The following is a 26982-nucleotide window of genomic DNA, read 5'->3' as shown; positions in this document are numbered from 1 at the left end:
AACATGATTATTGTACCCAGGCACAACAACAGATAACAGATCTGACCATGCTCAGCACACATTGGCAGGTTGCATATTTTCTGGCAGGTACTTTAGCTTATTAGTTCAGGGATGGGCAATTACATGTTGTAGATATTGTTACACTAAAATCCCTATCCAGGAGTAAACAGCCTTAACTGTCAGTGGGATGCTGAGACGTGCAATTAAACGCCTGAAAAACCACAGGCTGCCAAACCCAAGTTATATCCAGTGAAGTCCAAGACCACTGGCCTTGAATCTCACAGCTGTCTGTGGTATAGGTTTTTATATTGTTATTGTTCAGAAGCGCAGTTTAGAGCATGAACTATTTCGCAGCAAATGCTCTGTAGTATAAAAAGAAACATGGTTGCATGTATCTCTTGTTCATGGGAACCAGTTTCTAGACTGACTCTTGAAACCAGTTTCTAGTCTCTCAGGCTCTTCTAATAAATAAAGATGAGGTCATGTTACCTTTTTGATGCTTAGGACATTTCATTTTAATTGACATGAGAGAACATTTACATTTGTGATGCACAGCAGTGTCGTACAAGATTGCATGGGTCCTACCGTTTTGTCACGTTTCTGGGCGCTACAGGAAGCTACTATTATGTATATTGCCATTGGATGGTGGAATATAATGCAACACGTTCCTTTTTTCTGGAATAACATCTTAGATACATTTGGACTTAGCTCTAACTTCAGATGCCTGATAAAATGTTTAGAACAAACTAAAAGAAAAATAAAAGATTTCAGCTTAGGTTTTTGCAAAATATACAACAAATTTTACAGGTCAAATAAAAAAAATAAATAAGTACAGACTTTATTTCAGTCTATTTAAATCAATTTTCTTTTCAGGCAGAAGCAGCAATGTGCAGCCCTGGACTTATGGAGGGTCCTGAGGCATTCTCTTGCATGACAGGTCTCGGCAGTATAGATGGGGCTGTTACAGCCAGTTCCATAATGGTGCATAGCATTCATAAACACTGAACGGGCTTATTTTTTTCACCTCCATTGTGGAAACCCTTTGTACCATCAGGACCTCTTGGAAGCCTCAGAACACCAGGTGGCAATCCATCTGCGTTTTGTATTTTCCGTCCTAACATTGGGCTGGCAGCTGGGCTTTTCTCTTGTTTGACAGTCTGAGCTTGTCTTCTTCTCTGAACCCAGGGGCTACTAGATGGAGTGATACTGCTATCAGAAGAATACTCTTTACGAGAAATCTCTGGGCTCATACTGTCTGCAAACGGGGAGTGTTTTACGCCTTTGCGTTGTCCACAAGGGCTACTCCAGGGGCTATTTCTAGGAGATGCATTGGGGCTCAGATGATTGTTTGGGTAAGCAGATGGGCTTAGCTTATTGGTGGACTGGATTTTGCGACCTACCATAGGTGACGTGGGATTGCTTTCAGGTTCTGAAGAACTATATACTGTGGACTCATCCCCAATGTACTGTAGTTCCTCTACTCGCTTATTGAGAGACTTGTTTTTGCGCACATTCTTTGAGTCTTCCTCTTTGCTCTTGTCTTTTTGTATTTTCTTTTTTGGAGGCTTCATACCAATCAAAACAACTTTAAGGCCATCCTCTGTATCACTTTCTACATTAAAAGTGTCGTGTGCCTTGATAGCAGCCTCCACCTCTTCAAATTCTACAATTGCACAGTCTTTCGTTCCAACCTGGGAATATCTACTACTAAACCGCTTCACATCAGATGGAAGATCCCTGCCTGGTTTTAGGATACGAATGGAGGAAATAACCCCAAAAGCCCCAAAGCTCTTCAAAAGGTGTTCCATGATCTTTTCTTGCATGCCTCCATTCTCCTGCTCTTTGCCTAAACAGTTCAGCTCCGGGATGAAGTGTAGATCATAAACGAGAAGCATCTTACTAGGTAGGTTCTCACTTGGAAAAACAGGAACTGGGGTCTTTCGTCTAATTTTTCTGTTGTCTTCATTCAGTTCAAGTAGGTTGGAATATCTCAGTGCGTATGCAGTGGTTCTCCAGTCTCGAGTGAGGTGTTTAACCTTAATAAAAACACATTTTTTTACATTAATGTTTCTTTAGTATTTTGCATTAATCTTAAAACAAATAATTGAGCAAGGGGCATATCTACTATACTTGTTGACTGTGACATATTTCTCAGTTCTATAATCAGTGTTGTCTCTGCTCTACATTACAAAACTCGCGGTCCAGCTTTGCTCTGCTCTACAGGGATCCCCTGTGTGCCTGATCCAAACAGTTGCGACTACTCAAGCTCCCTAAATACATCTCTAGGGACAGCATATCCACCCTTAACAGAGGCTCACATGATTTGGCAGAACCCTCTTCTAATTAATTCACGTGCCCCTCTAAAATGTCCAGATTAAACAGACAACCAGATCAGCCCATGTATTCAGTCCATGAGAAACACCTCTCTGGTTCCCTTGAAAGTTAGATGTTGGCTCCAACGTTCAACACCCATCCCATCATATTATGAGACCAAGCACTTGTTTTTTTAGTCTACTCATATAGTGACCTGGCTAGACAAGCAGATGTTTAATTGTACGACCAGCTTTACCCAGATATGATTGTTGTACCAGATGCGAAAAATCCAGGCTTTGTTGGTTATTTGGCTAGTTTTCTTTTAAAATGATATCTATGGATTAGAGAAGGCAGACCTTAAGTTACTGACCTTTTTAAAGGAGGTGAGTAGTTTAACACTGACAAATCCCATTTTGTTTCTTCTCACGTGTTTTAGAAGGAAGGCATCTTTCTCTAGGTTTTCATCAGAAAGGTAATACTCAATTTGCATAATAAGTTTCTGTATCAGCTCGGCATCAGGAGGCTTCCAGTCTTGGTCTAATTCGTCTCCGTCGTTCTCTCCTCCACTAGTAGCTGCCCCGCTGGAGACAAGAAAACAAATATAAAGCGATCATTTGAAACAGTTCTCACTTTAATGAGTACATTCATGAGCCAAAGTGAAATTAAAAGCATACAACATGTTTCATGAATGAATCCTGGGAAGTAGGTCAAATAGCTGCAAAATTGTGGGGATTATATTCGCTTAAGAGGATTCGGTCATGATTTTTATGATGTATTTTTTTCATTTCTAAATTACACTAACACTGCAAATAATTCACTCTACAATAAAAAAATGTATTCCTAAACCAGCAAGTGTATTTTTTTAGTTGTAATAATGTTGTGTAGGCAGCCATGACACACTGGTATATGTCTTGTATGCACAACGATGCTATTTTACTCTACATATGTTATTTAAAGCGGAACCAAACCTTAAAGTGGAATATGGCTATAAATGGTGTATTTACATAATGAACTTACTGCACAATCCTATAAATTCGGCATCTCTATAGCAGTAATGATCCAGGCCTTCAAAGTTCTGCACAGAAGCTCACTATCTTGGATTTTATTAGACATGGCATTGACATGCTTAGTGTTCTCTGGGTAGCTGGTTTGTGAGCAGCCATACAATGAGAATCTAAACGAATTACTGATCAGCCTTTTAGTGTGACGCCTATATATAAACAATACGGAGTCTGTCCCTAAGCTCAGGTAACTGACAGCAGCACAAAGCATGTGCAGTGAATCAGCAGAATAGAAGCTCTACTTGGGGCATACTTGAAGGCAAAGAGCTTCATTGCTAAAGGGCTGTCGATGCCTTGGCCTGGTAAAGAATGTCTTAATAATTTGATGCATTTCTACTCTACTTTGTTAAAGTTTAAATCCCCTTTAAGACAGTATCACACTCTAAAACAAGTGTATTAGAGTTTTAGTAACACACACACTATATTGCTATTTTGCCCACTATTTTGCTATTCTGCATAATTGTCAACTCCCACAGACCACATAAGCGGACATGGATTTGGATGAATCATTTATTCAGAATATATTATAAATATATAATATCTAAGACCATAAAACGTATGTCTGCAACACACACAACCTGCCTGCTTGTGAATTCTTGCCAGCCCTTATTAATGAGGCGCAGGAAACACAAACAGACCCCAATATGTATATCAATAACGCCACTGCTATCAGTGCTCAGAAAGTTAGGGTCTGGTCAGAAGAAAGTGTTGGCTTCACTTGAGTTTTGCAGACAGGCTGAGAGAAGTGGATCCACTCTGCAACTCTGTATAGCTGCACTTCCGCATGAGTTTGTAGATTGTAACATAAAACACAGATGTCAGTGCAGAGAGTAGATCCGCTGTTCTCCACCTTTCTACAAAATGCAAGTGGAAAGCAGCAGAGCCAACAATGTCTGACCAAGGCCTATACACATGGCAATGCATGCTACAATACTGTTGCTCTTTACAACCCAGCTACATATACACACACCTGTAAATAATTCAGACATTTACTAGCCTGTGTCAGACAACAAAGAGAAACACAATCTGTGAGTAATTAGCAATCAACAAGATGACAGAACATTCAGTGTAGCACAACAACGCACCCCCCTTATCTGATCCAAGGAATATAATGAAGCGTTAGACCTGTTCAGCACTCAGTAGTAATTAGTATACTGTAATCTACAGAATCAGCACTCAAATAGTTCTACCATTTCATAAGAAATGTTGTGCCTTTAACTTTGTCATTGCAGCAAGCAGTCCCACTTGCACACTTCTAGGAACAAGAAGATTAACATTGAGCAAGTTACTTTTTAAAAACAGTTATGCTACACACTTACCCCCCAGAGGGGGAAATAAACACCTGTTTCATTATACAGCTTGCATAATATGTTGGCAATTTCTAAATACACGTTATTCATAATCATAGGAAAAAAAACAAAAAAATAGCAGACATTTACATAAATGGTTTTCTGACGGTGATCTTGATCTGAACTAATATCTAGTTGTGAAGGGTGGGGAAGCACCAGAAAACAAGAAGAACAAATAGACCATCATGGACTGGATCAGTTTTGATTACAAGTGTGCCTTCCTAATACAATTCCTGTGTGTCATTAAACTTTAGTCCTCGAACCAGTATATTCTGAAGGTTACATATTAAGGGCTCTTACTGACAAGCGGTTGAAGCTGCGCTCCCCTGCGTTCCGTTTTTCTGCGTTCAGCCACAGGGGAGCGCAGGAATAGACGCATTACATTTTTTTCAATGGGGCTGTATTCACACAGGCGCGTGTAGGCACCGAACGCAGGAAAAATGCAGCATGTTGCATCTCAACCTGCGTTTGGCCCCTACAAGCGACTGTGTGAGTACAGCCCCATTGAAAAAAATGTAATGCGTCTATTCCTGCGCTCCCCTGCGGCTGAACGCAGAAAAACGTAACGCAGGGGAGCGCAGCTTCAACCGTTCATCAGTAAGAGCCCTTAACGGTGCAAATTTTGCTAACAGTCTAATCACCTGGTCACCCGTTTATAGGAGAAGGAAAGGTAAAATCACTGCAGGGTGCAACATAAAGAATTTTGCAACATTGTTTTAAAAGTAACAACCAGTAACAAATGGAGCTTTCAATAGAAATTGTTTTTACAAATAATCTTTAAAGCATGGAATATTTTTAATAAATGTGTATTGGAAAAATTGCTTAGAATTAGGTTTTCTTTTATAAGGCAAGTTTTTATTCTGGGGTTGACTTGCCCTTTAAGGGCAGTGACACACCAGGAGATTAATCGCTAGCGATAAATCGCTGCTTCTCTGGGCAACTAACCTCCTGCACTCTCCAGTAAAAAACGTTCCCACAGGAAATAATGTGAATCTCTGGTGGTAAAACACATGTGTCGCTCGCTTGAAGTTTCCTCTTGTAGCTATTTTGGGAGACTGGAGCGACACATGGGTTTTACCACCAGCAATTCACATTTTGCCTGGAGAGTGCAGGAGATTAGTTGCCCAGAGAAGCAGCGATTTATCGCTAGCGATTAATCTCCTGGTGTGTCACTGCCCTAACATCACTCAATGAATTTTGTTACCACACCACCACCTGGTCTGACCACCAAGTAGTCAAGGAAGTTGTCAGGGGCTGTTCTGACATTTTTCTGGTTAGGAAAAAATTAGAGAAAGGTTTCTATTTTTTTTCCCAAACAGAAGAACATCAGAGCAGTTTCTTTTTCCTGACAACTTCCTTGACTACTTGGTGGTCAGACTGGTTGGGAAAATAACCAGCAGGTGGCGCTGTTGTAACAATTCATTGATGTTATTACATCAACCCTTTAATATCTTGGAATTAAATAAATAATGAATGTGCATTACAAAAGTTCTTAGACTAGCACTCTCATTAGTTTTACATTTACTTATTTTATAAGTTTACTTATCCTTTAAAAAAAGCAACAACTGCTTTGAGAAAGGGGCTCACAGTTGCTCTGTAACATCAGCAGTGCCATAAAGATTTTTCTTTCTGAAGTGCCCTGGAGTTTTTGGAAAGTCTAGAACTCCCATCAAACAACAAGATGCAGATTCTGGGAACTATACAAAGCACTAGAGAAGGATCTAATGTAAAGTATTCCTAAGACATCAAGCTCTAAACAGCTTCTCTTTGTAAGACATTGTGTTAGGAATACTGCTTCATTCAGTTTAGCTACACAGTTTACTCCAGCCATGGAAATCACTTATTATATCCTACACATCTGGAGCAAGCATTTTCCAGTTTTATTGGTCTTCAAATAAACACTCATCAGCCAATAACTACAGGAGCTGCATGCTGCCAATTAAGAGTTCAGCTGCAGGGTCTGGAATCTGAAAACAACTAGTTCATGGGGCTAAGTAAAAGATCTGCAAACAAAACCCATTAAACAGTGAAAGAAAATATAAATCTACGCAGCATTTGATTTACATGTTATTTATACATGTAATTGCAACTGTAATTGCAACAGAAAGTTCTTTTCTGGTTCTGATTCTTAAAACAATGTAACAGAAAGCAGGTCTGTTAAACACGAGCATTTAATAAATGAGCCCCACTGTGGTGCAGGCAACTGCTGGATGCAGTTGGAATGCAACTTGTCTGCACCACAGGGAATGACCAAGAAATGTTTGCATGTAAGAGCTCTTAATCAGCTGGCTTCTGCTACAGAGTCAGAACCAGCAGTGTACTGAAACAGCCAGATAGATACTACATGCAATAGCAATTAGAGCTACAAATAACGTTTAATGTATGTTGAAAATTAAATTTCTTTCATTATACGAAAGAAGTTTTTGGACATCTTTAAACGGTGTTCCTCAAACCCACCAGGAAAAGAATTCTCAGAGCAGTTTATGTGACCCACCATTAGCACATACTTTTTTGGGTATCCACAAGGGAGCAGATAGCTTTAGGGTTCTTACACATGGATATTTGCTTCGGCATTTTTCAAATGCACGTGAAAAAATGCATGTATTGTATTTAAAAACTTTTTGACCCAGCTAAGCATGTTTTTTTTCCGCTCTAAACGCAAAGCTCTGTTCTACTGGACGCTGGTCAAGCACAAGAAATGCAACATGCTGCGTCTAAACCAATGCACTAAAACACAAATGGAGGAAAGTGCAGCTCAGAGAATGCTCATGAGTACAATCAGGCAGAATTTAATGAAATCATTTAGCGAACATGATTATTTGCGCTCAAACATGTGTTAAACCCAGAAAAATCCCAGAAAAATGCCTGTGTACAAGCCCTTAGGAACATGTCAATAGTGGCAGATGCTTAAAGTATTAAAGGGGTATTTCATCTTTATTCTAATTATTAGTAGGTTCGTTTCAATAGGCCTTCATATACTTTAATTATTTGCCTTCCTCGTCTAAGGGCTCTTACACACGGCCGTTCCGACCTGCGCTGCCCTGCGTTCCATTTTTTGGCGTTCAGCCGCAGGGGAGCGCAGGAATAGACGCAAGTCATTATTTGAAATGGGGCTGTACTCACTCAGGCGCGTGTAGGCGCCGAACGCAGGTTCAGACGCAACATGCTGCATTTTTCCTGCGTTCGGCGCCTACACGCGCCTGAGTGAGTACAGCCCCATTTCAAATAATGACTTGCGTCTATTCCTGCGCTCCCCTGCGGCTGAACGCCAAAAAACGGAACGCAGGGGAGCGCAGGTCGAAACGGCCGTGTGTAAGAGCCCTTACACTAGCTTTCAAATAAGGGTCAATGACCCTACCTGCCAAAATATACATATTCCTCTGTGAGACTAGAATGTTGTTATTGATACTTTTTATTACTTTCTATTCAAACAATCTCCTATTCATATTCAAGTCTCTCATGCCATTCACTGCCTGGTTTCTATGGTAAAATGTACCCTAGCAACCAGATAATTGCTGAAATTCTAAACTGGAAAGCTGCTAAACACATAGCTAAAGGATTAAAAAAAATAAACGTTTTAAAAACGGCAACTGCAAAAGGTCTCAGCATAATGCTGTCTACACCATACTAAAACTTAATTTAAAGGTAAACAATCATTTAAAGCAGATAATTGGTAGCAAATGCAGCTAAGTGGATAGGCACAGCCTTATACTACATGTTAAGAGTAAATGCCAGCACTATATATATTATATATATATAAATCAAGTTCAGTAGGTCACAAAGCAACAAGTTATATAACAAGAACAAGTCACAGAATTTTTGGTTTCTGGCACCATTTCAGCAGAGCCAGTTAGTAACATCTGTTTTCTGTAAAGACGTTTGCAGATAAAAGCGATTAGGAAGGTAGGCAGGACCCGGCTTAGTTGAACTACAACTGCTAGCAACAGCCAAAGTCACTGAGAATTGTAGTTCAGCACCTTGCCTACATATTTTGATTTGAAAAATACTCCAAATGGAGTATTTTCCTACTTGGAATAAAGTAATTATTCACATATAATACACTGCTGGTTATAACCTAAATGCCTTTAGTAAAACCCCAGGGAATGTGTCACAGAGATGGCAGAAATACCTGAAAAATGGGAAAAGGCGGCAAACAGACCTTTGTGGCACCCAAAAAACATTACCTGCATTTATCTTGTCTGGCGAAATCCTCCTCACTGTAGTCTTCTGCTTCCATGAGACCTTTCTCTTGATCCTCATTTTCAGCGCTTTCAGGATTTATTATAATTTGCCCCAAGTGATTCCCAATGCCGTAGCACTCAATACCTGGGAATGTCCCAAATCCCAAATCGATTTGTAGGGGCATTCTTTCTGCAAGATCTAGATTTGGCCATTCCATGGGGAAAGACTCCAATTTGTCTGTGAGTTGTAATGGAACCCATCTGTTTCCTTCAGCAAGCTGGCATGATTCTGCCATGAGAGCGGGCATCAAGCCACCAAGGTATCCACAGAGAATGTTTATATCCTCATCAGACTGGCATTCATCTACTAAATAAAGGGCACTGCTATTCTCACCACCTTCTAGCACAGTCAGTAAACTTTCCTCCAGGATTTGGTCAAACTCTGTTCGTGAGGACCCCAAAGACTTAGAAACCATTCTGGAAATCTGCTCACACACATCAATCGGATTAGCTGGTACCAGAATACTAGACTCTCTCTCTTCTTTGGGACCAGCCTCCAGAACACTGGTTTGGTTTTTGCCACATAGAGATGGAAGAGAGGATTTTTCTAATGTTGTACCAGAGGCATGTGTACCAGGCAACTCTAGACTAGGAGAGTCTAGTTGGATATTATGCCAATCCTCACTGGCAAGTAACTTTACATTTGGCTGTCTTGTTGCTTCCATTTTATTTGGTTTGGAAAAGCCCAGGCTTTTCTGTAAAGTCTGCAGCATAAACGGAGAACACAGATGCCAGTTCCCAGCTTGGCAGACTGACCAGAATCTCATTACAGCCCATCTCCAAAACGTAGAAGCAGGTACAGCCAGAGGCTTTAATATGGTCTCCTGACCCCTTATCTCTTTGCCATCATGTCTAACACAATGTAAATGCCTCTTTCTTCCGCAAGGATAACTAATCCTCACATCTTCATACCCATGCTCCAGCCAAAAGAAATCTGGCACTGGAATAGGCAAAAAGTTGAAAAAGCAACGGAAAAAGGCATTTATTAAGTGAAACATGATCAGCAGGTCCCTTCTACCACTACCGGCTCTCACGTAAAGCAGCCCTGTTCTGATAATAATAAAGGGCCAGTCCCTCCCACTTCTGCTTCTTTATATAACTTATAGCACATGTAGAGACCAATCAAGCAGCCTCCAATCCCACCTGCCAAAGCAAAGTGCTTACACTAATGAGACAACTGCCTCACAGTCTGCAATGGGTAGTAACTCACAGCAACTGATCAGCAAATTAGATCTGATCTGTCAGCGTTAAAGGCCTTGAAACCATGACCATTTCAGTTTTGGCATTTGAAATGAAGTGCATGTAATGTGTTCTACTGCAACTCGTGGTAATTCATTCTCTTCTGACTGTTGGTAAGGTTGACACTTGGTCAGTTTTAATGTGATGCACTACATGACAAGAGCCATGAGTATATAATATATAAAAAAGCAAGTGTTTGGCTGAGATTTGTTACTGTTTTAGAGTTAAAGTTGCACTACCTTAAACATTCCTCCTTAGCCCTAAGGCCTATGCCACACCTACAAGATATCTCCTTGTAATAAAGCAAGAATGGTTTACATTGTCTTGCATGGGGCAAGCCACATGAGCAACCACCTGTGTTTGTAGGTATGGGTAAGATACTCAACATACTGCTGCCTTCTTGTGTCAGACACAGCTCTCATACTACTGCTGCAGCTATAATCTGCCCACAGTCAGTTTCATATTCTAGATACAGGTCCAGTGTTACTACTACTTGTAATTGTATTTGTTCATTTCTGTATGTGTGTACAGGCATGTCCCCAAAAAGCTCATGTTACAGATGATGATTGATAATTGCTGGAGTAAATAAACGTGTGTATATATAACAAGTATCAACAAGAAATGTTCCTGTATGACTTTAATCACTCATTATATTATGGCATTGCAAAGGCACCCATAATACAGTTATTAAGTAACAATTAATGAACAGGTCACCCCTTTATTGACTGGCTGAACTAACATGCAATCCTGCATTTCATACCACACCATTTTAATGAGTGCCCAAGGTTAAAGAGGAGAAAGAGGCACAACTCATTATATATGTGTAGGACCCTAATGTGGGCTGAAACATTGGATACACATATAGATTTATTAAAGGAGAAGGGAAGTAATTTACCCTTGGGTGTGACAAAATTCAGGTACCCTCAAGTGGTTATATTTAGTTACCGGACACCCCGGGCTGGTGCTCCTATAAGCAGACAACTTCACAGACCCAGGGTTCTGCCAGCAAGCTCCGCAGAGTCATCCTTTTCCTCGCTTTTTAAATTTCCTGGGGCAGACACATACACAGTAGACTGAAATAGCTGGCTTTTTCATTAAAGTTCGGCTTTTCACTCTACTGTGCGTGCACAGCTGAAAGAAGAAGCAGGAAGAGGCTCGATTCGTGGTGCTCGCTGGAATAACCCCCGGGCCGGTGCAGGTTTCTGTTGATAGAAGAACTGGCCCGGAGTGTCAGGTAAGTAAATAATCACTTGGGGGTGCCTCACTTTTGGCACACCCAAGGGTAAAAAATCTTTCCCTCTCGTTTGAAGTTTGATTCACTATACAAGGAGTGCGGTCCAAATTCCAAAAAAGAGGGAAAGTATCGGTGGTCTGTACAATAGGATAGAAAATACTTTGTGTCCATTTTCCTGATGCTCCGTGCTGCAACTCAGTTAAATTGGCAAAGCAGAAACAAAAAGGAACTCCAGCAGATTAACTGCAAAACATTAATTCCATACCTCCCAACATTTTGGAAACAGAAAGAGGGACAAAACAGATTTGGGAACATTTATGACCTCGCCGGTTTTTGTGGCCACACCCCCTAATTACTATGTCCATCTTACAAAATCGGGTTATGAAAGTTTGAACACATTTTTGTGATTGTTTTTTAATGTTATTACAGTTTTGCTAATGAAGGTGAATTGCCCTTTAAGCTGCAAGTCAGTTTCCCCAAGAGACCTGCTTATCTTAAATTGTTACAATTGCTTATTTGCTTATCTAAAATTGTTACAAATGCATCTTAAGTATCTCTTCTGAGCTCTCTGCCAATTAAGTTAGAAACTTTGTATCTTTTCCATCCAAGAATGTTCAATACAGCTGGACTTGGATTTTATATTTTCAAATATAATCTATATAATTCAAACATCACTCGTGTATCCAACGTTTCGGCCCACATTGGGGCCTTTATCTTTGATATGTTTAGAAAAATCTCTGGTCCACTTTGAAGGCTATATATATATATATATATATATATATATATATATATATATATATATATATATATATATATATATAAGTAGTGTAGAGGCCAGCACAACTCGTCTGAAGGTCGTATTTGCCTGGGTGCAAAAAAGCCCAAAAATTAAGTAGTGAAATAAAGAAGCTTGCACTCACAGGACTTATCAAAATCAAAAAAGGTGTTTATTTGGATCAAAAACGACTAACGTTTCGGCTCACACTCAAGCCTTTCTCAAAGTGAACTTACAAACACTCACCAACCATTTAAACCCTAGAATGGCGGGAAACAGTACATAGTGACGTCACAGTGACGTGTGTGGGGGATTTTCCATAAGTGAACAAGGTAAACAAATCAAAAATGCAACAAACAAAGAATAAACAGATCAAAGATAACAAAATAAGTTATAGTAACATCATGTCAAAGTTGCAACCAATATGCAACATTGTAAAGCTGCCTGCACAGGAAGAACATAGAATACATTGTGTGTATATCCGAGGGAGCGCTCCGGTAATATTAACCGTTAGCAGCACTAATAAAGATAAAGTAAAGTCTTTTATTAAGCACCGCTGGTTAAAAGACTTTACCAAGAATCCAAGCTTCTCGGATATACACACAATGTATTCTATGTTCTTCCTGTGCAGGCAGCTTTACAATGTTGCATATTGGTTGCAACTTTGACATGATGTTACTATAACTTATTTTGTTATCTTTGATCTGTTTATTCTTTGTTTGTTGCATTTTTGATTTGTTTACCTTGTTCACTTATGGAAAATCCCCCACACACGTCACTGTGACGTCACTATGTACTGTTTCCCGCCATTCTAGGGTTTAAATGGTTGGTGAGTGTTTGTAAGTTCACTTTGAGAAAGGCTTGAGTGTGAGCCGAAACGTTAGTCGTTTTTGATCCAAATAACACCTTTTTTGATTTTGATAAGTCCTGTGAGTGCAAGCTTCTTTATTTCACTATATATATATATATATATATATATATATATATATATATATATATATATATATATATATATATATATATATATATATATATATGTGTGTGTGTATATATACGTCGGATAAAAATGTGTTTATATATATAGTAGTCATGGATCAGCACACTCGTTGTAGAAGTGAAATAAGTGTTTTATTGGTAACACAGCATTATTATCCGACCTTTCTCAAGGATTCTTACAGAGTATTTGTTTTGTAGATGGGGTCAGTGACCCCCCATTTGAAAGCCAGAAAGGCTTGCTTAGAATTAGCCATTCTATAACATAAACACTTACGTTACCCCTTTAATACACTGCAGTGAGCACTAAAATGAATTTAAATGGTTATTACCAAGTTTACTATAATGATATTAATTATTACAACTGCAATTGAGCATAAATGTGTCTGCACACAGGCCAATCTTAGAGATAAGCCAATGAATTTCCCTCATTATGCCCTCTTTTTGATTAGTTTTAAGATATTTTTTCATCTTATGAGAAACAGACACTTAAATAAAAGCTAAGATTTTGCAAACATTTGTGTAGGAGCCCAAAGCAGCCAATTAGACATTTGCTTCTATTGTCTGTATAACTGAATTTTCTAAGGTTATTTCTCAAAAATGACTGCATATCTATGTTTGTAAAGATCCTCTGCAATCTAACTGCACAGCTGAGTGACTGTGGAACTCCAAGCATCCCTTAATAACATTTGAGAGCTGTAGTTCTGCATCAGTCACACCTTTGCAAATTTCTTGAGGATGGGGTGGACAGAATTCTTTTATTGTTCCAAAAAGACAGGGATTTATCTCAACATTCTACTGAGATGCTTGTAAACCGGAATGTCTTGCTTTTCAACCCTCTATAATCCTTACACATGCCTATCTGCCAATATTTCCTTACAAATGCACACGCAGCTTCAGCTGACTACTCAGCAGCACCCCTTTCTTTTGCATAACCGTGACCATCCCATTAAACAGATATATTTCACTCAGGGTATGATGAAAGCAAAGGATTCTGATGCCCCCTCTACCCTGTTATAGGAGAGGCCAACCGCATTACCAGGATGGTCTGTCAAGTTTGCGGTCTGAGATATGATATATGAATATACAGAGGTATCCTATATGACTATATGGTCAGGCCAATCCCCAGAGCACCTTTATCTTTTAAAGGGGTGGTTCGTAACTTTTAATATGTTAAAGAATGGCCAATTCAATGCAACTTTTCAATTGGTCTTCAGTATTTATTTTTTTAATTATTTGACTTTTTCTTCTCGTCCCAGATTTCAAATGGGGTCACTGAACCCATCTAAAAAACAAATGCTCTGCAAGGCTACACATGTAGGGGCCGATTCACTAACTTCGAGTGAAGGATTCGAAGTATAAAAACTTCGAATTTCAAAGTTTTTTTTGGGCTACTTCGACCTTCAACTACGACTTCGAATCGAAGGATTCAAACTAAAAATCGTTCGACTATTCGACCATTCGATAGTCGAAGTACTGTCTCTTTAAAAAAAACTTCGACCCCCTAGTTCGCCATCTAAAAGCTACCGAAGTCAATGTTAGCCTATGGGGAAGGTCCCCATAGGCTTGGCTAACTTTTTTTGATCGAAGGATATTCCTTCGATAGTTGGATTAAAATCCTTCGATTCGAAGGATTTAATCGTTCGATCGAAGGAATAATCCTTCGATCGTACTAACTGCACTAAATCCTTTGACTTCGATATTCGAAGTCGAAGGATTTTAGTTCCTAGTCGAATATCGAGGGTTAATTAACCCTCGATATTCGACCCTTAGTGAATCGGCCCCTTAGAGTTATTGCTGCTTTTTATTACTCACCTTTCTATTCAGGTCTCTCCTATCCATATTAATTTATCTTATTCAAATCAATGCATGGTTGCTGGGGTAATTTGGACCCTAGCAACCAGATTGCTGAAATTGCAAACTGGAGAGCTGCTGAATAAAAGGATAAATAACTCAAAAACCAGAAATAATAAAAAATGAAAACCAATTGCAAATTGTTTCAGAATATCACACTCTGCATCATATTAACAGTTCACTCCAAGGTGATCAACCCCTTTAAGAGTGATATAATCAGGCAGCTTTGCATATGGAATTGTCCCAATGGCTCTGCATTTCTATGACAGACCCAGAAGATTATGACCAGACTGCAGAGGAGTTACTAAGCTGATTATCTGCTCCATAGCAACAGATACTACTTCATTGAATACCAGTTTTGTTTACCTGTTCCTGCCTCTAGCCATCTCTTCTCCTAGTCGTCCACTTCCTAGCTGTCAAAGGTCCAACACTGAACCAAAAATTATAGCTACTTTTCCAAGGAGACTAGTGTTCTTCTCTCCCCTCAGCAGTTTGACATGCTTACCAAGTCTGGCACAAAGTAATATTATACAGGGGAGAGAGTACACCATTTTAGAGCCACATACAGTGTTGTGGAAGCCATAGATAAAACTTTGAGCCTGACAATGAATGCAAGCACTGTAGCAAATCTAATACAGTATGTCTCTATAAAAAACATTTTTTTTAAGGGGGAGAATACCCACAAAATCCATACTTGTACCAGTGAGCAATTCAGCACACTTAGCAGTCTGCATGGATCCAAATGTGTGTGAATGTGATAGGGATTTTAGACTCTAAGCTCCACTGGGGCTGATATATTTGATGAACAATGTTTGCAAGGCTCTGTATAAATGATCTGGTACTAAATAAATAAAGGATAACTGTCTAGCTGAGGATTTTGGAAGCTGCAATTTACAAAAGATGAAGAGCCATAACCTTATCCTTGCCAAAGTTTAAAAAAGAAGCTACTACATTGCTATTGTCCACACTACTAAAGATCTGAGTATATGAGAGCAGCCTCAGTCAGTGTGAGCTGTGAGTGGAGGGAAGGCTCATAAACATGTCTGTCTGCAAAGTTATCTATCTATCTCTCTCTCTATGGGGTATATTTAGCAAAAAATGAAGTTAATAATGAAGTTCTGCCACTAGAGTGAAATTCCGCTACTCTCCATTCATTTCTATGGGATTTTTATAGGCGTATTTATCAAAGGGTGAACTTTCACTTTCACCCATTGATAAATACGCCTTTCAAAATCCCATAGAAATGAATTGAGAGCTGCGGAATTTCACTCTAGTGGCGGAACTACACTCTTTGAGAAATTTACCCCAATCACTCTGCAAAGTCCCTATATATATATATATATATATATATATATATATATATATATATATATATATATATATATATATATACACATACATATATATATATATATATATATATATATATATATATATATATATAATTCAGTAAATGGACCTGCACTCATTCTTAAAGGTGAAATAAATGTGCTTTTATTCACAGGTTCATTTCCAACGTTTCGGTCCTCTCTGGGATATACACACTAAGGTTTAAAGGAACAGTAACGCAAAAAATAATGACAATATAATGTACTGGTGCCCTGGATTGTTAAAACTGGGGTGTTTGCTTTCAGTTTATATAAACTATAGTTTCTAAAAACAAGCTGTTGTGTATCCATGGGGGCAGGCATTCAGGCACGGGTACGCTATAGATAACAGATAAGTTCTGAGGAATCATATTGTATACTACAGAGCTTATCTGTTATATGCTTTATCCTGATCCTTTTTCTCCTTTTTTAGCTTTGAATGGCTTCCCCCATGGCTAAACTGCAGCTTATTTATTTAAACTATAGTTTCTGAAGCAAACACACCCTTTGTACCAGTGCAGGGCAACAATACATTATATATTCATTCCTTTACAACACTTTAATTTTTTGGAGTTACTGTTCCTTTAACAATCTATATGCATGATCTACAACTCATTGTTACTGCTCCTCTTGCTGTTAGCACGGGGCTCTGTTAGCAGGCCAATAGTGATCATGCTAATATGCAAACAAAAAGGCAGATGCAACAGCCACACACACCTCAATGAAATCATACAAAAGCACTGTACATACAATTTAGACTTAACCCCTAAACAAATCCTGATGTTTACCCTGACGGAGCCATACAAAGCCCTCAGCAATGCATTTAACAATGATGGGGATGTATTACTTCCTGACTCCACTGCTAACAGTCTGAAAAAGCCTTGATTGATTGAAGATCAAAGTTTTCCAAAACACTAGACAATGTTGTCCCAAATCATCTTAGGTATTGATTACATTTGGTTGTGTCGGCTTTTTAACTGAGTGTGGCTGACATCTTGGATTTTTTGTTTCTAACTTCATTGGCTGCAAGCTCAAAAATGCATGTAAGCATTACTGATCCCTTCATAATGTGTAAACATTACAGCGCACAGTAAAGTGTGTCTTCAGCAGCAAAGAGAGGAGTATGGATCTTGTAAAGCAAATGTTTTACACTGAAGAGTGACCTATTGTGCTTTTCTTGTCCTTTTAATCATTCTTACTGTAGCACAGTCTGTCCCTCTGTATAGAAGGACTGTAACAATGCAAGTCATCATGATAATTTCTATAGAGCTATAGCTTCAACAAATTACTCTGCACTTCACAATGATATAAAAACTAACAGGGAGACTTATGATGAAACAGGAGAGTAGGGGGCCCTGCTCACAAACTAAGTATAATGGGATCTACATATACTGACCACGTGGTTCACATGCTGGATTATATTATGTCTTCTTGCAGGCACATGTAGTTACTACATGTTTATGCTATGTCAATGGAATATGCATAACTCCCCAAAAAAAGCGAACTATTTTAATAGACTTCTGGGACCATTAAAGTAAAAGTGCAGTGTACCTGTTGTTACAATACTTAAATTCAGTGTATATCAATATAACCGCTTCAGGTTATGCCTGGTGTTCTTAGAAAAGAACAATAAAGAGCCTTGAATAGTTTCCCTAAATCTGTGGAAATCATATACAAAGATGCTAAACGAGTGCCACGGAAAGACCACCGGACAAGAATCCGAGCTCTGGCAGTGTACAGTCTTCACTGAACAGATCTGTATCATGTTTATCCTGCCACTTGGCTAATTAGAGGCAACATGTTAATGAGGGATTGTGCCTTGAAACACAAACATAAAATTTGATGCCAGATAATTATTTAGTACTTCCACCCTGTTAAAATTCTGAAATCATTTTTCAGGACTTACTGTGCATGTCAGATTAATAGCTTGGTACACGTGAAGTGCAATGGTTGGTTCTGGTTTTGTTTCACACTTCCTAATTAAAACAATTCACAAAATGAAAAGCACAAGCCCCATGCATTGCACAAATGTTGGAAAAGGAGGTACACAGGATAAGAGTGGGAAGGACTACTGAGAGTGCCTGTGACATAGCAAGTCAAGATGGCAGCCATGCTGTATCTCAGTGGTACTCAAGCACATCCCTGGGCTTAACCAAAATCAGGCATGGTCTATTAGGTCTGGAATGATATTCGAAATAGGCCCAAACAACCTAATAAATAGTAAATGGCTATGGCATCTTACAGCAGCCACTCTGGCATTCGCCAAAATCTACAGATTGCCAGTCTGGGTCTGAGGCCTATGGTGGAGAAGAATATGTCTGGGCATAACCAGGTATGACCTTGACAGTTTTAGGTGTGGCTTACAATGTCCCTATTTTTATAGGAAGAGATGCTTCTGCTGTTGTGCTACAACTCTCACTGCCCACCCAAAGCAAAAAGCTGGCTGGAAAATCCTCTATAAATAGCAGGGCCCACAAATTCTGTTTTGCCACAAATCTTGCCACCTCTGAAGATAGCTATGCTCTATATGAAAGAACCACACAGCTGGCCTTTTTTTTTAAGTTAATATTTCAGCCATCTCTGCAATGTTTCCTGCGAAGACACACGGAGCAAAGATCCAGAACTTGGACCTTGGAACTTGTTTCTGATTCATTGAATGTTCCAGACACTGATGGACTAAAACTTTCAGTATCCCAGGCAGATGGCCCTAATTTGTCACGGTAGAAAAGGGAAATGGAGGCTCAATCCAACATTTCATTGTTTGATGAGGCTGGAGGCAGAAACGTAGATACCATGCAGCTGTCATATCAAGTTACACAAGCTGCTGCAGAACATCCTAAAGCAGCTATTAGAAATTGTATTTCTACAGCCGTTCTAGCGCTACCGGTTACTTATCTATATACATAATTGATGGATCAGTACAAAAATCTTGCCGCCAGTGTGACACCCTTTGGCATCTAGAAGGAGGTGGCTGTTTTCACTCAAGGACACTGTGTCACTACTGAAGATCCCTGTGCAAATCCTCCCAAGGGCGACTACAGCCCAGGATGATGGTCGGTTATACCTCCCCCTGTACCTGCTAGTGAATGGCAATTGTGAGCGGCCGTGCAAATGTCACTTCATTGTCTGATGGGACCTGCGTCATTGCTGTGTAAAAGCAGAGTGACAGACTGATTGTCTCTGTGCTGTGAGTAGCACACAACGTGCCCCTGCAGGAGGTACCATGTTGGAAATCAGAGTGCAACCAACCGGCCAATCGCTAGCTCATCACAGAGTAGCAGCTGTAACTGGGCAGGCAACTGGTACTCAGGCATTTGTTTGCAATAGGATCATTATTGTTACATTATTGTTCCAGTGTGTGTAGGATGCATAGTAGGGGAAACCCACAGCATAATACACTGATGGACATAGCGGAGACGCCCCCTGCTCATCAGACTTTACAGCGAGGAGGATATAGTGCCAGTTCAGTCACACTTGCTACATTCCTGCCTTACATTTCAGCTGGTTGATGGCACACGACCTGTATGTCTGATGCAACAATGTGGCTCATCTATCCCAGAACTGCATCTCCAACCCACAACTCCCAGACCTGGTTTCCAGAAGGATGCTGGGAATTGTAGTCCAGCTGACCATCCACAAAGAACAGTATAAATGAGGAACAGATACATGGGCTATGTGAGCCAGTAGAACTGGAAGCAGGGGGCACGGAAGTAGAAGACAAAGGGAAGTACCTGTATTTGTCGCCGCGACTGTAATCATCTTCACTGCAGCTTCCACCTTCCATGCCGCCCCTGTAATCCAGGCTTTCCGCTTCATCGTCCTCTACTGCCTCTATGGCCACCCGGATCTGCACTGGGGCCCCGATCTCCCAGGAACTCCCAGCGGACTGATGCCCGCCCAACACACTTGTGTCACTTGCCTCCTGCCTCTCCTCGGGCTCCTCCATGTCACTCCGGCTGTTCCTCTGTATATGTGTGCGTGTGAGGAGGGGGCCCGGCAGCTTCTATCAGGCAGGAATGGAGAGCCCGAGTGCCAAGCCAGAGCCTGCCAGACCCTCCACGAGCTGGCACTGCCTTCCACTCAGCCTATTCTGTGGCCCTTCCTGCCTCTAAAACACAGCTCTCTGCTTCCCACCTCCTCCTCCTCCTTTCAGCCACAGGATGGGCCCCTCCTTCTCTTTCCCTTCCAGCCATTGCCAGCCCTCCCTCCCTACACACGTTCTTTTCAGGCTAAACTGTAGGTACATCGCTAAAGTCGCCCTACTGTCTGTGATAAGCGCGCAATCTACTGGCCACCTTGTACACTGCAGTCTTGCAACCCATTGCAAAAGCAAACAATATTTACGTTTTAGCAATCAGCACTTCAGATGGCTGCGATATTATTGTAGTACAAGAATAGGACTTTACAGGTTTCAGACATTTCTCTAGGTCAGTAGTAAAATTAGTTTGTATCCATGAAGCTGTCGCATTTGCCCACAGGGATAACCAGGGAAAGTCCAGGTGGGCCCAGGTGTCAGTGGTCCCTCATGCTGCTCGACATTTGGCCTATTTCATGGCCATTACCTATTTCAATGAGAACAAAGTGGTTAAATAGATGGAATAATAGGGTCCGACTGGGGGGCCACCGGGACTGCTTTCCAGGGCCCCCCTTCGGCCCCCCTACTGTAATGCTTGGAGGCACTGCTTGGCGGCGCAGAAGCTATGTCGCGCGCATGCGCAAACTTCACGCTCTGTGCACATGTGCAGACGGCACTGTGCAGAGTGTAAGAATTTTTTTTTGTACAATCCCGAATATCAGGAGAGGGGGTCTGACCCAGTTTTTTCCCGGTGTCCCGCCGGGCCAGTCCGATACTGTTATAGTATGTAAAGAAGAGACTAGGAGAATAGAGGTTGAGTGAGAAGAGGAAGAATAATAGTACTGATTAAACTGCAATAGTATTTTTAACCTGCAATGTGTTTATTAGCAATGTAGGCACACCTACACTGCTACTAAGCACATTGCAGTTTAAAAATACTGCCTGGAGCTGTTTGATTCAACTGCTTTCCTGAATATTGTAACACAGACACCTGAATCTGCAACCACAAGGAATTGAAAATTGGGGTCTGAACCAAAAACTTCTTTACTACTGAGAGTGTTCCCCTGGTCTAAAGGTGGCCATACACGGGCAGATAATGCTGCCGATATCGGTCGTTCAGACCAATTTGACAGCTAATTTGATCGTGTATGGAGGCTTCCGACGGTGCTTTCCGATCGATATCTGGACATGATATCGATCGGGAAGGTTTGATTTTTCTCCCCACCCGTCGGAGCCCATTGCGCTTGTTGTAATCCGATAATTCGGCCATAGGGCTGAATGTTCAGATTAGCCCCGATATAGCCCTGCCGTTAGTGGCATATCGGGGGGAAAAGATCTGCTCGTTTGTTGATGTCGCCAAATGAGCGGATCTTATAGTGTATGGCCACCTTAAGATTACTTGGTGGGCCCCTGGTGTCCCAGTCCGACGCTGTAAGCATTCACCTTTTCCATTGCTGCCCCCATCATTTCTCTTAAACGGATAGTACACACCTATAAATAACACCTTTGTTTAAAAATCATTCTGACCGTTTTGTTAATTTTAAAACAAATTAACATTTTCCTAATTTTTTTGCCAATACCAAGCACTTGGAAAAAATGCGGCTATTTTTTACTGAACTTACCCCACTCCTTTATAAACAGGGCAAATTGTTTAGAGCTATCCATCTACCTTTTGAAAAATCATAACTTTGTAACTAAAAACCCCTGTTCTTGTAAACACATGCACTTGCATATATATACTGAATAACTTATGAGATGTGACCAGTGAATGTGCATTGATTTATTGGCCAAATCAGTAGCACTTCCATTGTATTTAAACACATTTTGACTTAGCCTTGGAGTGCACCCACAACCCCCCTTTTTGTATTCATCTATTGAACAAACAAACCCCTTCCTTCTATAAAGGTCCATAAGCATATATAAGCTGCCAATGAAAGTCAGACAGATGTCGATCGGGCAGGTTTAGAAATCCTGTCAGATTGAGGATTGCATCAATTCGTGGAGGCGGTCCTCGATCCGACCAATCGTATTCTGCTTGTTGTGATCCAGTCATGGGCCTTAGCCATCAGCCATATATCTCTCATTTGGTGACCTAGCCTAAGCTCTTTTCAGATGCAAAAAGTTTAGCGTTATTGAATTGTTTAGTAGTCTTTAATAAATATATGTATATTCAATATGCTTAGCTGGTGCACTCTTAACAATCCACAGCTACCTGGGTGCTGGTCAACACATTAGTATGCAGTGAACAAACAAGCCACACTCCAAGGACTTCATTTTGAAAAATAAAGGTGAAGTTTTATTCTCAACGTTTTGGCTCCTTAACTGGGGCCATCTCCAGTTAAGGAGCTGAAACGTTGAGAATAAAACTTCACCTTTATTTTTCAAAATGAAGTCCTTGGAGTGCGGCTTGTTTGTTCACTATATATATATATATATATATATATATATATATATATATATATATATATATATATATATATACACACATACACACACACAAGGCCTCTATGATCTGTTTCACAAATGCAGTTTTCTCTAGCTAAAACCTATTTGCATTATGTACCTTTTAATGCACACTCTGTCAACAAATTTGAAGTCACTGTGTGTCTGTGTACACAGAATTAGTCATTCATTCTGAACAAACAGATCATTTTGGTTGTCGGAGCATCTGTTTCACTTCATTCCTTACAAAATGTTCCTTACAAACAATGCCAATAAGGCCTGGGCATAGATCCACTGATGAATAACACATTTTCTAAATAAGCTGAATGCAAAAGGTTCTGATAAGCCAGCGGCGGGTCTTCTTTATAATAGGAGCAGAGAACGATATATTCTGACACACCTTGTGGTTTGTTTGTCTGGCCAGAACATCCAAATTGTATTAATCTGATGGACCACTTTAAATTAGAGGAGAGGAGAGAGGAGCCTATATGTCATTTTTAAGGTCAGCTGATTTCTGATTTCTTACTGATTTAATAGGAAATCATCCAAACTGCCCAGCCATATCTCTTATATAGCCATCTTAAGGTACAGTATATGACTAGAAATTATTACTTTATAGAACCAAATAAAGTGGATTGGAGCACCAGTGCCTGGGTTAATAATTAAAGTCTGGCATCAAAATAGATTTGCCCTGAGGATTTAGTAAGAACTCTAAAAATCAAGCATTGTCCATGCTGTTACCTTTCTGATGCAGTGTATTACCTGTTAGTGGGCTCTATAAATCTGCCCATACATGGGAAATAAACAAAAGGAGAAGGCATGTGTCTCTGCTTTAGGGCTATTCCACACGGGGAGATAGCCACGCGTTTGCGGTCGCGGCGACAAAGCGCCGCGCCAGTCGCCGCGACCGGCGCAGGCGACAGTTTTGTATGGGCGCCTATGTAAAAACGCCTGTGCTAACCACACGAGGCGATGCGCTTTTCAACAGTCGCCTGAAAAAGCCTGGCGAGGCATTTTCAGGCGACTGTTGAAAAGCGCATCGCCTCGTGTGGTTAGCACAGGCGTTTTTACATAGGCGCCCATACAAAACTGTCGTCTGCGCCGGTCGCGGCGACTGGCGCGGCGCTTTGTCGCCGCGACCGCAAACGCGTGGCTATCTCCCCGTGTGGACTAGCCCTTAAAGGTATAAGTGAATACAATAATACAGAGATTAATGTAATGCGGTAATCACTACAGCCACAGTCCAAATGTTTGCCAAAAATGGAAAGATTAGTAAAGTAGTGAGGCCTGCTAACCATAAAGTCTGTAGCAAAAGTATGTATTATGTATGTATGTATATATATATTAAGATGTTTATTAGGAAATATATAGCCTATACTTAGCATATAGCATGTTTCATGCCAAAAGGGCACTTGCTCATAGGCTGTAAGTGCCCTTTAGGCACAAAACGCATTAGGATATATATGTCCTTATAATCATCTTTTAATTTATATATATTTATATACTTTTGCTACTGTCTTTAATGTTAGCAGGCCTCACTACTTTACTAATCTTACCATTAAATGGAACCCAAAAAACTATAGTGGATAACACTAAAAATATATGCAAGGGCATTTTTTTTAGCTCTTGAGGTATAGGCCTATAGCAAATGTCCATTTTGTTCTGCTCTAAAGCAGGCATTATTACTAATGCAAATACTTTCCCCATTTGTTATGATCTAGAACAGAGCTCCAACCAGAAGCCCGCCAGCATAAAGTGGCCCTCAAAGGAATTTTCATATCCCTCAGTACGCTCCACAGATTTCTTTATATAATGTCCTCATTTTATTATAATCTCACCCTCACACATACAAGAATGATAAATAATACCATAATAATAATAATAATAAAACTGCACCAATTGATGTGGTTGGCTATATGACAAACTTACATTCTCTGCTTTTTTTAAACAAATATTTTACTTGGTGCAGCTAGTAGTTGTACTTTTTTATCTAGATCTCACATCCTGAGATACATGGTAGTTTTTTGTTACTAGTGTTACTACAGGTAGCAAAGCAACAGAACAAAAATTAGTGAAAAGCTCATTGAGTCACACGTACACAAGACCCCCATCACCAGTCAATATGTGTGTTTTACTGCAGAATCACATCTATTTTTGGTGTTGGTAAGAAACAATAAAATTTTATTGCCCTGTTTTTATGAAAAGAGGGCTTCAGTTTGTTGTCATGGCCCTGTGGCTCCTCAGACTGCTTTCGCCTGAGCCTTTAATGAGACAGTCTGTGAGAGACTGACCTTCTCTCTGCTGTGCAGTTAAATGGGGGGTAGGTTTGCCACCTGCCCTGTATTTTGCTGCCTGGCCGGTAAAAATGATGGTTGGTCCCAATGTTATTAATAGGGAAAAAAAGATAAATATATAGGAAGGACGGTATTTTATTCCAGAAAAAGTGGCAACCCTAGTGGGGGTGAGCTACTACTTTAAGGCAGAGTTTCTAGGAATTGAGCTTCTTTAAATGCCACAGATATTCCAACAGAAAGATGTATGGATATTTTATTTATATGTATAGATGTGATCTGCCAAAAGAGCAATTCTGGAAGTTACAAGCTTATTGGTCTTGAGATAATGTCTAGTAACATGACCAATCAAAGGTGATTTAACTATTGTAGCTGCATTAAATCTGATCTGGTTATTTTGGATAACTGGGCTAGGGCCAACTCAGCCCCCACTCCTACATAAACCCCTACAAACAGAGTGTTTTCCCGTGAGTCACATTTAGTCATATGATAGAGCTTACTTTTCCATTTGTTTAACTGAACCAATTTCTTCTAATTTGTCAGTTATGGGAGGGGGGTCACCAACTCTGTAGACTATTTTAAAGGGGACCGGTCACCCCAAAAAAAAATTCCAAATCCTATTTTATCGTTAGTCAAGCAAAATGAACTTTAATTACACTGTATAAATTATTTGAATATTGTTTCCATCAGTCTAGGAACTCAGAATTATAGCAAGCAGGCAGGATCCACAATTAAATGGTTAAGAGAACTGGGGGAGGGGGGAAGAGCAGTGACATCTAATAACTGCTGAATTGAAAGTGAAAGTAATTGCATGCCCCGCCTCTATGCCTAAGGCATAGAAGAGGAGCAGGCAATATTTGATTGACAGCTGACAATTTTAAATGAGTTTACAATAGCTATGAGCAATTTAATTAAAAAAAAAAGGAATTTGGATTTCATGTTCAATTTGAAAAGGACTTTTATTATACAGCTTTTATGTCTGGGTGACAGGTCCAATTTAAATTGATACATTGGTTGATTCATTTATTATCTTTGGCCCTGCTATGCAGAATCCCTGTGTTTCATGAAAGGCAGCTGTTCTAATTTGATACAATAGTTTCTAATCTTTCACAGATGCTGCTAAAAAAAAGTATCAACCAATGTAGCAAATTGTAACAGTTCAGAGTCTGTGCCTGGATTACTGAGCTATCAAGCCTGAAACACAAGAGACAGGACTCTTGGAAAAACAGTACAAAGTAAAACATTGGGAAAAAAAAGAGTTTTTATTACTGGTGAGCAATCTGAAAATAACAACGGAAAAGGGAAAGTGAACATTGGAATCAATCTATGGTTATAGGATAATTGCATAGAACTAATACCTTGATTTAATTTATTCTGAAACGGCAAAACATATTCAACAAGCAAAACAACACGACCTGCAAATATTTACCTGCAAGAAATAATATCCACAACGCCTCAAATGCACACCACTGGGTGCCTCTGGGTTCTTCATCCCCTGCTTTACATTTGTGGGTAAAGACTTAAAGAAGACAAAAGTTTTAAATTAGAAAGTATAATGCCATATTCTTTTTGTCATTCCAATAAGCATAAAGGACTGCACGTTACCTTCATATTATAGTCAGACAGGACATAGCCTGGGTCCATAAGTGACACTGTGAAATATAGCAGAGAACCAATAGCCCAAATAGCAAAGGTTGCAGCAGCTTCTGATTTTCTTGGTGGTACAGATCTGAATTGCAAATCTGAAT

General features: G+C 40.0%; 1 protein-coding gene across 3 annotated transcripts; it reads right to left on the bottom strand.

Annotated features, from left to right (window-relative positions):
* Nucleotides 1–394: 394 nt before the first annotated feature.
* On the bottom strand, nt 395–20504 carry larp6.S (La ribonucleoprotein domain family member 6 S homeolog). Of its 3 annotated transcripts, XM_018254458.2 has the most exons (4): nt 9540–10628; nt 8908–9506; nt 2684–2894; nt 395–2036 (listed from the first exon to the last, which is right to left on the bottom strand). In XM_018254458.2, the coding sequence occupies exons 1-4, from the start codon at nt 9960–9962 to the stop codon at nt 993–995; spliced, it is 2277 nt and encodes a 758-aa protein (XP_018109947.1). In that variant the 5' UTR covers nt 9963–10628; the 3' UTR covers nt 395–992. The 3 variants fall into 3 exon arrangements, with proteins under 3 accessions (XP_018109947.1, XP_018109946.1, NP_001089711.1); XM_018254457.2 differs by having other exon boundaries at nt 8908–10634; NM_001096242.1 differs by lacking the exons at nt 8908–9506; nt 9540–10628 and adding an exon at nt 20158–20504 and having other exon boundaries at nt 778–2036.
* Between the last annotated feature and the right edge of the window lie 6478 nt (nt 20505–26982).

Source organism: Xenopus laevis, chromosome 3S, assembly GCF_017654675.1.
Source record: "Xenopus laevis strain J_2021 chromosome 3S, Xenopus_laevis_v10.1, whole genome shotgun sequence".
In the NCBI taxonomy this organism is placed as follows: Eukaryota; Metazoa; Chordata; class Amphibia; order Anura; family Pipidae; genus Xenopus; species Xenopus laevis.
Note: the sequence above shows the minus strand (reverse complement) of the source record. Positions and strands in the feature narration are given on the sequence as shown.

What these genes read in the sequence shown, in the direction of transcription:
- larp6.S (XM_018254457.2), bottom strand. Translation starts at nt 9,962, where the DNA reads ATGTTTCACTTAATAAATGCCTTTTTCCGTTGCTTTTTCAACTTTTTG. An exon ending in GCCAGACAAGATAAATGCAG is followed by an intron (nt 2,895 to 8,907) that starts GTAATGTTTTTT and finishes TCTTGTCTCCAG; the next exon opens with CGGGGCAGCTACTAGTGGAG. An exon ending in TACTCACCTCCTTTAAAAAG is followed by an intron (nt 2,037 to 2,683) that starts GTCAGTAACTTA and finishes GTTTTTATTAAG; the next exon opens with GTTAAACACCTCACTCGAGA.